Below are 17,946 nucleotides of genomic sequence, written 5' to 3' on the forward strand. Positions count from 1 at the left end.
AGTGGGTTACAGTGAGTACTGAATGGTTACAGAGAGCCAGTGGGTTACAGTGAGTACTGAATGGATACAGTGGGAGCCAGTGGGTTACAGTGAGTACTGGACAGATACAGAGAGAGCCAGTGGGTTACAGTGAGTACTGAATGGATACAGAGAGCCAGTGGGTTACAGTGAGTACTGAATGGATACAGTGGGAGCCAGTGGGTTACAGTGAGTACTGGACAGATACAGAGAGAGCCAGTGGGTTACAGTGAGTACTGAATGGATACAGAGAGCCAGTGGGTTACAGTGAGTACTGAATGGATACAGAGAGAGCCAGTGGGTTACAGTGAGTACTGAATGGATACAATGGGAGCTGGAGGATCTGTGCTGGCACACACAGTGTTCAGTGCTCACAGAATGTCTGCACCGAGTTGTTGTGCCTGAATTATTTTCTATCAGGAATTTCAGTGGTTATGATAAACATTTCTGGAGCTGAGTTACGGTGTGGTGACATCTGGAAACCGTGACACTGACTGAAAGCAACTTACTGCCTTTGCCCTTGTTGCCATGGTCATGACTGTCGGGACTGTGTGGTTGGTGTGGGTTTCGTGCCCATTGGAAGAAGCCTGGTTGCTAAGGGACTGTTTATTGTTTAGTACGGGTTCTTTGTTTGTGTGTAGGTGAAGGGCAGACAGCTGTTACTGTCTAAACATTCAGAGCATTCAACCTTACCCAGAGAACAAATGGAAGGGGTTCTGTAAAAACAATCTCTCCTTGGTTTAAGGTGTCCACACCTGACCTTAGAGTAACTCTTCCCGGGGAATCCATTGCTTGGCACTCTCTGTGTCTACTTCCAGCTGAGCCGAGAATTGGGTGAATTCTGACCTATTTGGGGATGTGGAAACGTGACTGGAACCCGGGGCACCATGGCTCGAATTGAGAGAATTCTCCGAGAACCTCCGACCATGGTCAGAGACTGTCAAAATCTACTGTGAAACACACTTGGGCGCGATTCTCCGCAAATGCGGCGAGTCGTAAAGGCTGCCGTGAAACTGGCCGTGTTTCACGGCAGCCTCCGCGCCCCCTCCGGGGACCCGATTCTCCCCCCCGGGCGGGGCAAGCAGCGGGGCCCCGTGAAGCACGGCATCGCGGGCTTAGCGACCGTCGCTAAATCCACGCGCCAAGCGTCACGGCGGCTGACACGCATGATGACGTCAGCCACGCATGCGCGGATGATGTCATCACGCAGACAAGTCAAAACCCGCGCCCCTCAGCCGCCCCGCGGACTGATCCTGCGAGGTGGCGGAAGAACAAATAGTGCGCGGGTATCGGACCCGCTGCCCGCGATCGGTGCCCACCGATCGCCGTGGTTGTCCGGGACGGGCACTTTGCGCCCGTTTTCATGAACGCTGAAAGCAGGTGAGATCGCGGCCGTGAAAACGGCCGTAAACTCCGCGGTATTCGGCCCATCGGCCTGCGGAGAATCGCTGTTCGCCGTAAAAAACGGCGAGCAGCGATTCGTGTCGGGGGTCGGCCGGAGGGGGGGAGAATAGCGGGAGGCCGTGAAAATTGTCGGGAAGGCCCTCCCGCTATTCTCCGACCCGTCGTGGGCAGCGGAGAATCACGTCCTGGGCATTTTAACCTGCGAATGAAAACCCTAGCTGAAGAGCCAAGGTTTATTGTAGGAATATCAGTCCATATTCATTGACATCTTCGCTGATCTGCATCATCATCCCACTTACCTGACTTGGTTCTGTAACCTTCAATAGCATTGCTTAGCAAAACCTATCTACCTCAGTTTAGAAATGTCTAATTGTCCCTCAGCTTCAATAATGGTTGTGTGGCAAGAGTTTCAGATTTCCATGCCCCTTGATGTGAAGAATTCCCTCCTGGCAAGAACCCTGTAGAGTTAGGCTCTAATTTCTGGGTTCCACCGTATCAGGCAACACCATAATAGAGAAGCTGGGCAAAGGCTTGATTTTAAAAGTGTGGTGGTTCCGGATGGAGGGACAGAATGTGGAATGTGGGAATGGCCCCGGAAAGTGGGAGAGGGACGTCTTCTGTATGAATTGGAGAGACAGCACACGCCCACTTGTTCCTTCCAAAACACTTTCAATGTATGGCATTTCCACATTTAAAATTTTTTTTCCCAATTAACCGGCAATTTAGCGTGGCCAATCCACCTAACCTGCACATCTTTGGGTTTCATAGAATTTACAGTGCAGAAGGAGGCCATTCGGCCCATCAAGTCTGCACCAGCCCTTGGAAAGAGCACCCCAGCCAAGCCCACACTCCCACACTATCCCCATAACCCAGTAACCCCACCCAACACTAAGGGCAATTTTGGACACTAAGGGCAATTTAGCACGGCCAATCCACCTAACCTGCACATCTTTGGACTGTGGGAGGAAACCGGAGCACCCGGAGGAAACCCACGCACACACGGGGAGGATGTGCAGACTCCGCACAGAGAGTGACCCAGAGCCGGGATCGAACCTGGGACCTCGGCGCCGTGAGGCAGCAGTGCTAACCACTGCATCACCATGCCATCCTCCATTTCCACACTTTTAACCGTCCAGCAAATCACTTAATTCTAGGGCAGCACAGTGGCGCAGTGGGTTAGCACTGCTGCCTCACGGCGCCAAGGTCCCAGGTTCGATCCCGGCTCTGGGTCACTGTCCGTGTGGAGTTTGCACATTCTCCCCGTGTTTGCATGGGTTTCGCCCCCACAACCCAAAAGATGTGCAGGGTAGGTGGATTGGCCACACTAATTGGAAAAAACGAATTGGGAACTCTAAATTTATTTTTTTGAAAAATCACTTAATTCTTGATTTTGTACCTTAGCTTCAAAACAAATCACCTCCCCTAAAGTGGAGGGATACTAGCCAGGGTTCCTGCACGCGGTCACTGTCCTTTAACTCCATTTGCTGCAACCACGGGTGTTGGACATGGACAATATTATTATAATAATCGCTTATTGCCACAAGTAGGCTTCAATGAAGTTACTGTGAAAAGCCCCTTGGGGTTGGTTTTGACACCCACTACATAGGGATGGGCAATAAATGCTGGCGGTGCCGGCAATGCTCTCCTCCTGAGATTGGATTTTTGAAAACCCCTTTGAATGTAAAAGATAATCATTTATATAGAACCCTTGATGACTTTGGGATATCTCAGAGTTCGTCACAACTAATGACGTACCTTTTGACGTGTAGTCACTGTTGTGAAGTTGGAAATATGGCAACCAATCTATTCACAGTAAGTTCATACAAACAGCAATGTGATAAAGACAAGTTCATCTGTTTTGGGTGTTGGGAAGAATTCCCTTGCTCCTCTTTGACCAGTGTCTATGAAGCACTCTTGACTGACAGTTAGATTTCTCTTGTTGGAGACGGTCGTTGCCTGGTACTTGTGTGGCATAATCATCACTTGTCACTTATCAGACCATGCATGAATATTGTCCAGGTCTTGCTGCATATGGACATGGGCTGCCTCAGTAGCTGAGAATTGTGCTGAGCAATGTGTAATCATCAGTGAACGTCCTCACTTCTGACCTTGTGTTGGAAGGGGCGTAATTGATGCACCAGCTGAAGGTGGTTGGGCCGAGGACACTATGTCCCCTTACGCTCTTCTGAGCTCATGTTTTCCATTAGATCCATTTTAGTTCCTTCGACTCTACTCTGACCACTGTTGACCACCCCACCCCCTTGTTGACACCCCACGTTAATGACACCTTCTGCTCATGAACTGCCCACTCCCCTTCAAATCTCATAATCAGTACTTACCACAAATAAAACCACTTTTTTTTTTCTATAAATTTAGAGTACCCACTTATTTTTTCTAATTAAGGGGCAATTTATTGTGGCCAATCCACCTAGCCTGCACATTTTTGGGTTGTGGGGGCGAAACCCACGCAAACACGGGGAGAATGTGCAAACTCCACACGGACAGTGACCCAGAGCCGGGATCGAACCTGGGACCTCGGCGCCGTGAGGCAGCTGTGCTAACCCACTGTGCCACCGTGCTGCCCTAATAAAACCACACTTGGCCTCTCTGTCCTTATGGGGAGGCAGTGGTGTAGTGATACTGTCACTGGGTTAGTAATCCACAGATTCTGGATAATAACGCTCTGGGGACCCACGTTCGAATCCCGCCATGACAGATGGAGAAATTTGAGTTCAATCTAGAATGAAAATTCTCGTGATGACTTTGAAACTAATGTTGATTGTTGTAAAACCTCATCTGGTTCACTCACGCGCTTTAGTGAAGGAAATCCCAAGTAAGAATAAGAGAAAACTGCTGCCTGGTCTCCACGTCTCTTTCCCCTCAAGTCCATTAATGTGTCTCTGTCTCCCAAATCCATGGCTATCTGTGTCACGGCTGTTTGAATTTCTCCAATCAGGGTTCCGCCCTGCCGCAGTGCTGAAAATCTCCTTATCAAAGTCACAATTGACATACTATCTGACGGTGACCATGGCAACCTAAGCTCATCAGTCTTCGTGACCTGTCTGCTGCCTTTGACCTGGTTGATCACGGCATTCTCCTCTGTCATGCAGCTAGCGAGGACCTCCTTCGGCTGGTTGCATTCTTATCAATCCAGCCATAGTCAGAGTCGCCCGCAAGAGCTTCTCTTCCCATTCTCACACCGTTAGCCCCGTCTATCCTTCCCATCCACATGTCGCCCCTCAGTGACATCATCAAAATACATGTCAGATTCAACATATCCGCAGACGACACCCCGCTCTACCTCTCTATCACCTCGTTTGGTCCTCCTGCTATGTCAGACTACTTGTCAGGCATCCAGTACTGGGCGAGCAGGGATTTCTTCAAAGTATTGGGCAAGCAGGATCCATTTACTTCTGTTCCCGTTCAAAACTCTGTTCCTTAGCTGGTGCCTCCATCCATCTCCCTGATAACTTCCTGAGGCTGACCCAGACTGTGCGCAGTCTCGGTGTCCTATCCGACTCTGAGCTGAGCTCCTGCCGCATTCCTGCTCCATTCGCAAAGCTGCCTACTTTCGGTTTACGGAACACCGCTCAATCCTGCCCCTTCTGTAGCTCACTTGCTGCTTTTGGCATCACTTGAATCCATACCTTTTGGTACACGTAGACTTGACGATTCCAATGCCCTCTTGACTGACCTCTCATCTTCCACTTTATATAAACTTGAGTCCAGCCACACACGCACCAAGTCCTGTTCCTCTACCGCCTGTACGCTCAGTTAGCTACATCGGGTCAATGTTAAAATTCTCCTCCTTGTTATCAAATCCCTCTATCGCCTTGCCCCTCCAACCTGACAACCCGCTGGAATATCTGCATTCCTCCAAATCTGGCCTCGTGTGTGCCCACGGTAGCACAGTGGTTAGCACTGTTGCTTCACAGCGCCAGGGTCCCAGGTTCGATTCCCGGCTTAGGTCACAGTCTATGCGGAGTCTGCACGTTCTCCCTGTGTCTTCGTGGGTTTCCTCCGGGTGCTCCGGTTTCCTCCCACAAGTCCCGAAAGACGTGCTGTTAGGTGAATTGGACATTCTGAATTCTCCCTCCGTGTACCCAAACAGGCGCCGGAGTGTGGCGACTAGGGAATGGGGATTTTCACAGTAACTTAATTGCAGTGTTAATGTAAGCCTACTTGTGACACTAATAAAGATTATTATTATTATGAGCCTGTCTCGTTGATCTTTTCTCCTAATATCTATTTATGTGACTGTCTCTGATTTAGTTTGTTAACATTCCTGCAAAGCCCATTGGGATATTTCACGATATTTGTTTTCCGATAAGTTGTTTAACTCAAGCTTCCTCTCCCTCATTAGGTTTTGCTCTCTCACTCCCTCTCTCACACGTTGTCCGTCTCTCTGTCACTGACTTGCTCTTTGTGTTTTCTCTGCCGTTCCCATTTGCTCTCTCTGTCTAATTCTCTCTCTCGCCTACTGCATCTCCCCTCCCTGTCCCTCTTCCTCTCTCAGTCTGCCTGTCTCTCTCTCTCTCTCCGTCTCCCTCTAAGGGCGATATACAAATGCAAGTTGTTATTGTGGCCGATTAGGCTGCTGATCGTCTTACTCGGGAGAGCTTCGAGATAGAAGTGTCCCTCGAGGAGAGGTGCCTGTCCCAGTCTGGATCAGGAGGTGTGACTGGGGAGGCGGGAGGGGGAGAAGTGGCAGAAAAGGGCCACTGGGCAGTTGTTGCTCACTGATTTTTAGCCAGTTTTAATCCTCTCCACTCTGCACCCCTGTGCAGCTTTGACAGACCCTGCGCTAACCGGCACTCTCAGCCCTATTCACACTCATTTTGGTCCAGTTTTTCAGGTGGTGCCACCTCTCTGAGCTCGGCACAGCTGGCCTGGCGCAAAGTGCAATTTTTACAGTCACTGCTTTCTGTCGACAAGCAAGAACACGCCGGTGCAGTTAACCATCACAACCTGTCAAGCTTCAGTGCAAACATTTTGAATAATTGAGGGAGAAAGAAGGCCAAGTTTCGCACAGTAAAGCATTCTGTTCCAGTTATTTCCCAACGCCAGTCACACCTAGTCAATCGCGGAAACCTCACAGAAATAATCCCAGGAGGAAAATTAGATCGGGGTTTTGGGGGGAATTGGGGAATGCAGGGACACGCAGGAATGTTGGAGCAGGAAGCATTATTACATCTCTCAAGCAAAGTACAAACGGGTATAACGAGTTTTGGAGATCAGAGGGAGGGTGCTGGAGTGGGGGGTGGGGGGGAGTTTTGAGGGCAGGATACTCTGGAGGGAAGTGATAGTTTAAGGATCAGGCTTCTTGTTCCATTGAGAGGTCCAGGGGGATTGACTTCATGTAGCCCACGCCGCCCAGGAACCTACATTTTCTTGTTTAGTTACAGACTGGGTGGTTTTTAACAATTCATTGTTTAGCTTAACATTAATTGAATGTCACAAGGTCACATGGCACTGGAGCAGCTCTCCATATTCAGTTTATATATTCTAACACAGAGGGAAGAAACTATACAATAGGCTGTTCAACTCAAGCTTCCTCTCCCTCATTAGGTTTTACTCTCTCGCCCTCTCACACTTCGTCCATCTCTTTCTGTCACTCACTTGTCCTTTGCGTTTTCTGTGTCACTCCCATTTGCTCTCTGTCTAATTCTCTCTCTGTCTCCTCCTCTCCCTATCTCCCTTCCCTGTCTCTCTTCCTCTCCCTGTCTTCCCCTCTCTGTCTCTCCCTCTCCTTGTATCTTTCTCTCTCTCTCTCACACACGGGGCTGGTTTAGCACACTGGGCTAAATCGCTGGCTTTTAAAGCAGACCAAGGCAGGCCAACAGCACGGTTCAATTCCCGTACCAGCCTCCCCGAACAGGTGCCGGAATGTGGCGACTAGGGGCTTTCCACAGTAACTTCATTGAAGCCTACTTGTGACAATAAGCGATTTTCATTTCATTTTCATTCTCTCTTTCCCTCCATCCCTCTTTCCCTTTCACCCTATTCCCTACCTATCTCTCCCTCTCTCTGCATGTCTCTGTCTCACTCTCTGCCTCCCACTCCCTTTCTCCTTGCCCTCTGTCTCTCTCTGTCCATTTCTTCCTTTCCCCCTGTCTCTCTCTCTCTCTCTCTCTGTCTCTGTCTATGTCTCTCTTCCTCTGTCTTTCTCTCCCTTTCACAAAGGGTCATCTGGACTCGAAACGTTAGCTCTTTTCTCTCCCTACAGATGCTGCCAGACCTGCTGAGATTTTCCAGCATTTTCTCTTTGGTTTCTTTCTCTCCCTTTCTCTTTCTCCCCCTGTCTATCGCTGTGTGTCTTTCTCTGTCTCTCTCCCTGTCTCTCTCTGTCTCTCTCTCTCTGTTTCTCCCTGTATTTTTCTCTCTCCTTGTCCATCTCTTCCAGTCCATCTCACCCCTTCTCCTGGTCTCTCTCTCTCTCTCTCTCCCTGCCCATTTCTCCCTCTCTCCCTCGCCGCCTCTCGCCATTTCTCTTTCTGCAGCACGGTAGCATAGTGGCTAGCATTGTGGCTTCACAGCTCCAGGGTCCCAGGTTCGATTCCGGCTTGGGTCACTGTCTGTGCGGAGTCTGCACATCCTCCCCATGTGTGCGTGGGTTTCCTCCGGGTGCTCCGGTTTCCTCCCACAGTCCAAAGATGTGCAGGTTAGGTGGATTGGCCATGCTAAATTGCCCTTAGTGTCCAAAATTGCCCTTAGTGTTGGGTGGGGTTACTGGGTTATTGGGATAGGGTGGGAGGTGTTGACCTTGGGTAGGGTGCTCTTTCCAAGAGCCGGTGCAGACTTGATGGGCCGAATGGCCTCCTTCTGCACTGTAAATTCTATGATCTAACTCTTTCTCTCCCTGTCTCTCTCTTTCCGTCTTGCTTTTTTGTCTCTCTCTCTTTCTGTTGATGTGGATCTAGACTTCCAAAAGGCATTTGAAAAGTGCCGCACACAGATGTCTGAGCAGAGTCATAGCTCATGGAATAAAGGGACAGCAGCAACAAGGAAAGGAAAGAGAGAATGGTTATTAGATGATTTTAGATTGGAGGGAGGTTTGTGGTGGAGCTCCCAGGAGTCAGTGTTGGGACCCTTGCTCTTCCTGATATGTTTTTTTTTAAATATTTTTTATTCTGCTCCTTTTTCACATTTTCTCCCAGATTTACACCCACCAACAATAAATAATAATCAGTGACAAATATGTCAATCCCTATATCAATAACAACGATCCCATCCTCCCACCAACCCCCAAACATCAGCCCGCATGTTCACACAAACAAATGACAAAAAGGAATCAGCAATAACCCATAGTCACCCTAAATACACACAGCCCCCCCTCCCCCAACCCACCCACCCATCCTCCCCAACGCTCGATGTTATCCAGTTCTTGAAAGTGCATGGTGAATATCGCCCATGAATTGTACAACCCCTCCATCCTTCCCCTCAGTTTAAATTTGACCTTCTCAAGAGTCAAGAATTCCAGCAGGTCCCCCCGCCACGCCAGGGCACAGGGTGGAGAGGCTGCTCTCCATCCCAACAGGATCCGCCTTTGGACGATCAATGAGGCGAAGGCTACACCATCTGCCTCTACACCCGTTTCCAACCCCGGCTGGTCCGACACCCCGAATATGGCCTCCCGGGGGCCCGGGTCCAGTTTCACGTGCACCACTTTAGAGATTACCCTAAACACCTACTTCCAGTAATCCTCCAGCTTTGGACAGGACCAAAACATACGAACGTGCCAAAACATAGGAATGTGATTGTTATAGTTACTCAATAAACCTTTTGTTTCTACTGGACGAGTTCGAGTCCTCTTCATCGAGATTCAGGCAACCTCATCACTAACCAAGAATTGAGTAGCACATGTTACCTACCACACAGGTAACAGAACATGGTACCAGGAGTGTTGGCTTTATCAGAACTAGTTAGATTAGGTTAGACAAAAAGAGAAGAAAATTCAGACTGGATATTCGACTGTGGAAGACTACGCAGCAAATGGATCCTCGACGACTAATTATGGGACTCATTGGACCTCTAGGGCAGCTGGAAACAACCGGTTTCAACTTAAGTTATACCTGGAAAAGATTTGAATAGATATTCCAAATATGTATCGCAGCTAATGATTTAAGCATGGTCTCTGACGCAATGAAAATAGCACCAGTACTCTCAATAGGAGGGCATGAAACTAGAGAAATCTATAATTGCTTTAATTACTTAGAAGGTGAAGACAACACCAAAATAGTAGTAATACTCAAAAAAATTGATGAACACTGTAAGAGTCAGTCTGGTGAGATGCTGGAAAGATTTAATTCTTGTCATAAATGCCAGAGAAACGGAGGGCCCATCACTGATTTTATTACAAATCTCAAGTCAACACCACAAGGCTGTGATTTCAGAGACATTATGATAATGGATCAATTAATTTCTGGACTATCTGACAAAAATTTGAGGGAAGAACTTTCACATGATAAGTATCTAACTCTAGAGACTGCTAGAGAATGCCTTGCTTATGAACAAAAAACAAAATCAATACTGTGAGTCTTTACAAACACAGAATCAGTATCTAGAAAACAAAATCGGTAAAAATGGCAGGAACACTCAACACGAGGCAGAGGCTCGATCTCACTCGATGCAACAGTGCTTTTTGATTGGCAGCCACCTTGAGCGAGAGCGTCCGGCCAGTACGCACGTGCACGCTGGCAAAACGGCAAAATACACTCGAGAAGCCGCGCATGCGCAGTTGCGAAAAGAGCGCACAGTAAAGGGAACTCGAATTGCGCATTCTCAATCGATTCCTACGCATGACATCACGAGCGTCATGACATCAAAAGACCCGGACCACGCCCACTTAAAAGGGAAATGCACCAAAATGAACAAAAAGACATTTAAAGCTGCAAAACCCAATTTTCTTACATCAAAAGACAGAACAGTGCCCAAACTTACACCAGCAGTTAAAACTAACCTCCGCAGCACCCTGGCACAAGCAGTTTGCACCACCCAAAGACGAGAGGGCCGTGATTTGTTCATTGAAGAATACTACTCAGAAGATGATTTCTTCATTGCACATAGAAAGAACAATGTCAAATCCGAAACAAACAGATGATTTGTTCATTGAAGATTACAGCTCAGACATGGCTGAGTTATTCGGAATTGATGATCACAGCATCAGCAACACGGTTGAAAAGCTCAACACGACTCTTCTCATGGTAGATGAATCCAATACCATGATGCCATGGCAGATAGTTGATACATTGGATGACAGCAATACCCAAGATGAAGACGACGCCACACAGAGGGCACAGATCGACTCTACAGTGAGAACACTGCATGACTCCACAGAGAGAGCGATGATAGACTCCACAGAGAGCGCGATGACAGACTCCACAGAGAGAGCGATGAAATACTTCACAGAGATAGGGATGAAGGACTCCACAGAGAGCGATGAAAGACTCCACAGAGAGAGCAATGAAAGACTCCACACAGAGAGCGACACAAGCCTCCACAAAGAGAGTGACGCAAGCCTCCACAGACAGCTCGGTGACAGACTCAAAAATGGAAGCAAGCAAACACTCCATGCGAACGTCATGCATGAACAAGACTATGAAGACTTATCTGCGCAACCAGCAGCAGACTATGAAAGTCTACCAAGCTCACGTGAACAACAAAAAGACTATGAGAGTCTACTCAGCTTAAATGAGCCACCAGAAGAAGACTATGAAAGTCTACCCAGCTCATTTAACCAACAAGAAGACAGTCTACCCAGCTCAGTTAACCAACAAGAAGACACTGAATGTCTACCTACTGTATGTGAGACAAGTGACGAAGAAATCACAATTCCCATACAGGATGTGCAGGATCATAGCGAGACTGACAGATCTCAGCTTGTCTGCACAGAATCACTCAAGAATCAGAGGAGGGCTACTCATGGGTCCAGAGAGACCACATCAAATGAAATCATCAAGATTTTGACTCCAGATGAGGAGCACCAAGAGTCCAGAGAGACCACGTCAATAGAAATCCTGAGGAGTTTGACTCCAGAAGAGATGCACAAAGAGATCACAGATGATTCAAATGAACCTGAAAGGACTCCAAAAGAAGTGCACCAAGAAATCAATGATGATTCAAGTGAATCAGAAATGACTCTAGAAGACGAGTACCAAGGAAGCAAAGAAGAGGAACCAAATCCACCACAAATGACTGATGTCACCAACATCAATGCAACATCAGATCATTCTCACACTTCTGAAGAAGAAACGCTCAATGTAACGGATACCACAAAGGACACTGACACCAATAACTGTGACAATGAATCACATCATCCACACGGAACACGCATTGAGTGCAACAAGAACAGCAAAAACCTCAAGAAGCACAGCAGAAACAAGAACAACAACAGCAACAACGGAAACAACATGCAGCGCAACAAGAGCAACAAAAACAACAAGAAGCACTACAGAAACAAGAACGACAGTAACATCAAAAACTACAAGCACAACAACAAAAACTACAAGAACAACAATAAAAACAAGAAGCATAACAAAAACAGAAACAACATGCACGACAAGAAAAACAACAAGAACAACAACAACAAGAACAACAACGAAAACGACCAAGACAGAAGCGACAATAATGAAACAACGACCTGTACAACATGGTACAACTCTGCACATGAAGGACAATGCCACAGCACACTGCAAAACAATGACAAGACTACAAACATGCCATGGCATGACAAAGAATCTCACAAATTCACATCTGCTCCAGAACAACAAGCACGCCAACACGCCAGCTTTCAAGGCAGATGACACACTAGATCAATACCGCAAGCACAGAAAAAAGTCCAGGTCAGACAACGGTGTAACACAGAATCGCTACCACAAGTATAGAAAAAAAAGGAAAGTCTAAATCAGATAACAAAGTGATTCGACCATTCGAAAACCTCATGATGACTGGATGGTCACTTCAACAACAGAAGACGAAAGCAACGCAACCGAACAAATTCATAAAGTTTGGACTCACAAATGTTTTTATTAAGATTGGACTCATAAATATGAATTGACTTTGTATAATCATCACGATCATCACAACTTGTACATAACATCATTTGTCTACCTATTTCACGCAAGTGAAAAAATCTAAGTATTCACATTTGACGGACTAACTCATTGATTTTATATAATGCATTTGCAAACTGCATCCATTATGTTTGTTCAATTTGCTTTACAACATACAGAAAATATGTAACACGAAAAAAGGGGGATGTAGTGATCTGCAAATGAAGGACAATGCCACAGCACACTGCAAAACAATGACAAGACTACAAACATGCCATGGCATGACAAAGAAACGAGGGGTTAATGTGTAACCAGTAGCACCACATGATCACTAGAGGGCCAGATCAACAGGGGTATAAAAGACAACCACATTGGGTCTTTGGCTCTCTTGGGGGTGCACTGTGATCAGGGCAATAGCAGACTAGTTCAGATGGCTAGTAGAGTTACGTATAGTTACTGTAACTATCTTGTTAACCTTATCACTAGTATCAAAGTTAAAGTAAAGGACTCACGCAATTATTGTTATAGTTACTCTATAACCTTTTGTTAATACTGGATGAGTTTGAGTCCTCTTCTTCGAGATTCAGACGACCTCATCATTAACCAAAGATTGGGTAGCGCATGTTACCTACCACACAGGTAACCAAACACCTGTGTGTCTTGTCTCTCTCCCTGTGTGTCTTGTCTTTCTCCTCTGTCTGCCTTGTCTCTCTCCTCTGTCTGTCTTGTCTCTCTCCCTGTCTGTCTTGTCTCTCTCCCTGTGTGTCTTGTCTCTCTCCCTGTCTGTCTTGTCTCTCTCCCTGTCTGTCTTGTCTCTCTCCCTGTCTGTCAGCTCTGTCTATCTTGTCTCTCTCCCTGTGTGTCTTGTCTCTCAGCTCTGTCTGTCTTGTCTTGTCCCTCTCCTCTGTCTGCCTTGTCTCTCTCCTCTGTCTGCCTTGTCTCTCTCCTCTGTCTGTCTTGTCTCTTTCCCTGTGTGTCTTGTCTCTCTCCTCTGTCTGTCTTGTCTCTCTCCCTGTGTGTCTTGTCTCTCTCCTCTGTCTGTCTTGTCTCTCTCCCTGTCTGTCTTGTCTCTCTCCTCTGTCTGTCAGCTCTCTCTGTCTTGTCTCTCTCCCTGTGTGTCTTGTCTCTCTCCTCTGTCTGTCTTGTCTCTCTCCCTGTCTGTCTTGTCTCTCTCCTCTGTCTGTCAGCTCTCTTTGTCTTGTCTCTCTCCCTGTGTGTCTTGTCTCTCTCCTCTGTCTTGAATGTCAGCTATGTCTGTCTTGTCTCTCTCCTCTATGTCTTGTCTGTCAGCTCTGTCTGTCTTGTCTCTCTCCACTGTCTGTCTTGTCTCTCTCCTCTGTCTGTCTTGTCTCTCTCCTCTGTCTGTCAGCTCTGTCTGTCTTGTCTCTCTCCCTGTCTGTCTTGTCTCTCTCCTCTGTCTGTCAGCTCTGTCTGTCTTGTCTCTCTCCCTGTCTGTCTTGTCTCTCTCCTCTGTCTGTCAGCTCTGTCTGTCTTGTCTCTCTCCCTGTGTGTCTTGTCTCTCTCCTCTGTCTTGAATGTCAGCTATGTCTGTCTTGTCTCTCTCCTCTATGTCTTGTCTGTCAGCTCTGTCTGTCTTGTCTCTCTCCTCTATGTCTTGTCTGTCAGCTCTGTCTGTCTTGTCTCTCTCCTCTATGTCTTGTCTCTCTCCTCTTCTCTCTCCTCTGTCTGTTGTCTCTCAGCTCTGTCTGTCTTGTCTCTCTCCTCTGTCTGTCTTGTCTCTCTCCGCTGTCTGTCTTGTCTCTCTCCTCTGTCTGTCTTGTCTCTCAGCTCTGTCTGTCTTGTCTTGTCTCTCTCCTCTGTCTGTCTTGTCTCTCTCCGCTGTCTGTCTTGTCTCTCTCCGCTGTCTGTCTTGTCTCTCTCCTCAGTCTGTCTTGTCTCTCAGCTCTGTCTGTCTTGTCTCTCTCCTCTGTCTGTCTTGTCTCTCTCCCTGTCTGTCTTCTCTCTCTCCCCCATCTCTCTCTCTCTCTCTCATGCGGCCTGTCTTCCTCCCTAATTTCTCTCTGATCTGCAGCGTTTCCCATTTTTCCCTGCTGTGAATGGGTCGTTTTGGTTTCTGTCTAGATGAGCAAGCAGCGCTGGCTGACATGTCTTGTTTCTCTCTCAGGTCTGGCGTGGGTGTGACTGGATCGAAGCACACCATGTTTTACGTGGAGGTTACAGATGATCTGCGTGTAGGACCGGGTGGAGGACAGGCACAGGAAGGAGAACTGATTGAAGTGGTTCAGGTCCCCGTGAAAGACTGGCAAACATTTGTGTTTGATGAGTGCATCCCAAAAACCGCAGGCGTGAATTTTGCTTTTATGTGGTTTCACAGCAGTATTGCTCCGGGGTTACAGGCAGCCAAATGCCTGCCAACGTCCCCTTGATGGGGTTCAGAGTCATTCCCAATCAACGTCAAGATGCACCAGTGAAAAGCAGCCCACATTCTAAATGAACCAATCAGTGTGTGAACGCCTGTCAAACGCTCCCAGTTTCAGGGGTCCTTTTAAAATGTAAACACTTACAAAGATTCATAAAGTATTTTTAAAGTTACTAATCTCCAGTCTGATGAGTTTGGTCTTTCCTTCGGTGCTTGTTCTTCATGACATCCAACAGGACATTCATTCTGAGGAGTCTGTGTTCCTGGTCAGACGGGCCGATTTATTTTAAACATTCAGGGGTTTTGGGCATCAATGGGAAAACCAGCAAATATTTCCCCGAATTCAGAAAGAGCAGGATATCCTCTCCAGGGTCCTGGCTCAATATTTATTTCTCAACCAAAATCACTAAACACAGATTATCTGGCATTATCACATTGTGCTTTGTGGCAAAAATCAGGTGTCGTGAATGCGGCAAACGTAGCACTGGCTGGCACTGCAGGGTGGCAGGGTGACGCAGTGGTTAGCACTGCAGGGCGGCAGCGTGACGCAGTGGCTGGCACTGCAGGGTGGCAGGGTGACGCAGTGGCTGGCACTGCAGGGTGGCAGGGTGACGCAGTGGTCAGCACTACAGGGCGGCAGGGTGACGCAGTGGCTGGCACTGCAGGGTGGCAGGGTGACGTAGTGGTTAGCACTGCAGGGCAGCAGGGTGACGCAGTGGCTGGCACTGCAGGGTGGCAGGGTGACGCAGTGGTTAGCACTGCAGGGTGGCAGGGTGACGCAGTGGTTAGCACTGCAGGGTGGCAGCGTGACGCAGTGGCTGGCACTGCAGGATGGCAGGGTGACGCAGTGGTTAGCACTGCAGGGTGGCAGCGTGACGCAGTGGTTAGCACTGCAGGGCGGCAGGGTGACACAGTGGCTGGCACTGCAGGGCGGCAGGGTGACGCAGTGGCTGGCACTGCAGGGCAGCAGGGTGACGCAGTGGCTGGCACTGCAGGGGGGCAGGGTGACGCAGTGGCTGGCACTGCAGGGTGGCAGGGTGACGCAGTGGTTAGCACTGCAGGGGGGCAGGGTGACGCAGTGGTTAGCACTGCAGGGCGGCAGGGTGACGCAGTGGTTAGCACTGCAGGGGGGCAGGGTGACGCAGTGGCTGGCACTGCAGGGTGGCAGGGTGATGCAGTGGTTAGCACTGCAGGGCGGCAGGGCAGCAGGGTGACGCAGTGGTTAGCACTGCAGGGCAGCAGTGTGACGCAGTGGTTAGCACTGCAGGGCGGCAGGGTGACGCAGTGGCTGGCACTGCAGGGTGACGCAGTGGTTAGCACTGCAGGGCGGCAGGGTGACGCAGTGGTTAGCACTGCAGGGCGGCAGGGTGATGCAGTGGTTAGCACTGCAGGGGGGCAGGGTGACGCAGTGGTTAGCACTGCAGGGCGGCAGGGTGACGCAGTGGTTAGCACTGCAGGGCAGCAGGGTGACGCAGTGGTTAGCACTGCAGGGCGGCAGGGTGACGCAGTGGTTAGCACTGCAGGGCAGCAGGGTGACGCAGTGGCTGGCACTGCAGGGGGGCAGGGTGACGCAGTGGTTAGCACTGCAGGGCAGCAGGGTGACGCAGTGGCTGGCACTGCAGGGTGGCAGGGTGACACAGTGGCTGGCACTGCAGGGGGGCAGGGTGACGCAGTGGTTAGCACTGCAGGGGGGCAGGGTGACGCAGTGGTTAGCACTGCAGGGCAGCAGGGTGACGCAGTGGCTGGCACTGCAGGGCGGCAGGGTGACGCAGTGGTTAGCAATGCAGGGCGGCAGGGTGACGCAGTGGTTAGCACTGCAGGGCGGCAGGGTGACGCAGTGGTTAGCAATGCAGGGCGGCAGGGTGACGCAGTGGTTAGCAATGCAGGGCGGCAGGGTGACGCAGTGGTTAGCAATGCAGGGCGGCAGGGTGACGCAGTGGCTGGCACTGCAGGGCAGCAGGGTGACGCAGTGGTTAGCACTGCAGGGCAGCAGGGTGACGCAGTGGCTGGCACTGCAGGGCGGCAGGGTGACGCAGTGGTTAGCACTGCAGGGCGGCAGGGTGACGCAGTGGTTAGCACTGCAGGGCAGCAGGGTGACGCAGTGGTTAGCACTGCTGCATCCCAGCACCGAGGTCCTGGGTTTGATCCTGGACCCGGATCACTGTCACATTCTCCCCGTGTCTGCGTGGGTTTCACCCCCACAACCCAAAGGTGTGCAGGGTAGGTGGATTGGCCACGCTAAATAACCCCTTAATTGTAAAAATTATTTTTAAAAACATTTAAGGAGTCCGTAGATACACAAGATGGGTGATTATGGGACAAAAATGTAGACACCAAACTACAGAAGGAGAAATTAGGACAATGTGATCAAAGCGGTGGGTTTAAGGAGCGTGTTGGAAGAGTAGAGAGCTGGGACATCGGACTATATTAGGATGGGTTTATGGAGGGTATTGCAGAGCTGAAGGCTTCCGAAGGGACGGCCGCCATTGGTGGAGGGATGTAAATTGGGAATCTGACTGGAGATATCTCAGAGATGCCTCTCTCTGCCGGCAGATTTCATTCCTGGTGTGTGAGTGGCATAGCGTCCACACTCGGCATTGAGGCTGGGCTTTCTGATGGGAAACCATCACATTTGCTGGCCCTTGCCTCAATCTACCAAGTCCTTTCAACACTTGTGCACTGAGGGAGTGCGAGCGTGTCAGACGTTCTCACCTTCAGGTATGTCCAATAATCCGAGGCCCCGGATTATTTCTGGGGGGCCTGAAGGATCCCGTGGAATGATGAGGAAAAGATTGGAGGTCTCCACAGCATTAGGTGTCCAGTGGGTTTTGCAGGCAACTGATTTCCTCCGAAGCCCAGTATTGATGCACGCACCGATGATAGCAGGAGTATAATCACCAGCAACATTCCCTTGTTTAAACATTTACATTACATGGTCTGGGTCACCACTCAGAGCTGCAGGTACCCCTCGATAATGCGGCCCTGTCACTGTGTCACTGGCTGACCACTCGATAGTGCGGCCCTGTCACTGTGTCACTGACCCCTCGATAGTGCGGCCCTGTCACTGTGTCACTGTCACTGACTGACCCCTCG

At 49.3% G+C, this 17,946-nt stretch overlaps 1 protein-coding gene across 1 annotated transcript in view; it reads left to right on the forward strand.

The window, feature by feature from the left end:
- nudt14 (nudix (nucleoside diphosphate linked moiety X)-type motif 14) overlaps positions 1–15,032 on the forward strand; it is a 98,107-nt gene extending 83,075 nt beyond the window's left edge. The window contains exon 5 of the mRNA XM_038822118.1: positions 14,599–15,032. Within this exon, the coding sequence (XP_038678046.1) occupies positions 14,599–14,860 (262 nt within the window). The 3' untranslated portion in view covers positions 14,861–15,032. The remainder of the gene's footprint in view (positions 1–14,598) is intronic.
- Positions 15,033–17,946: the final 2,914 nt, after the last annotated feature.

Source organism: Scyliorhinus canicula, chromosome 2 (genome assembly GCF_902713615.1).
Source record: "Scyliorhinus canicula chromosome 2, sScyCan1.1, whole genome shotgun sequence".
Lineage (NCBI taxonomy): Eukaryota > Metazoa > Chordata > Chondrichthyes > Carcharhiniformes > Scyliorhinidae > Scyliorhinus > Scyliorhinus canicula.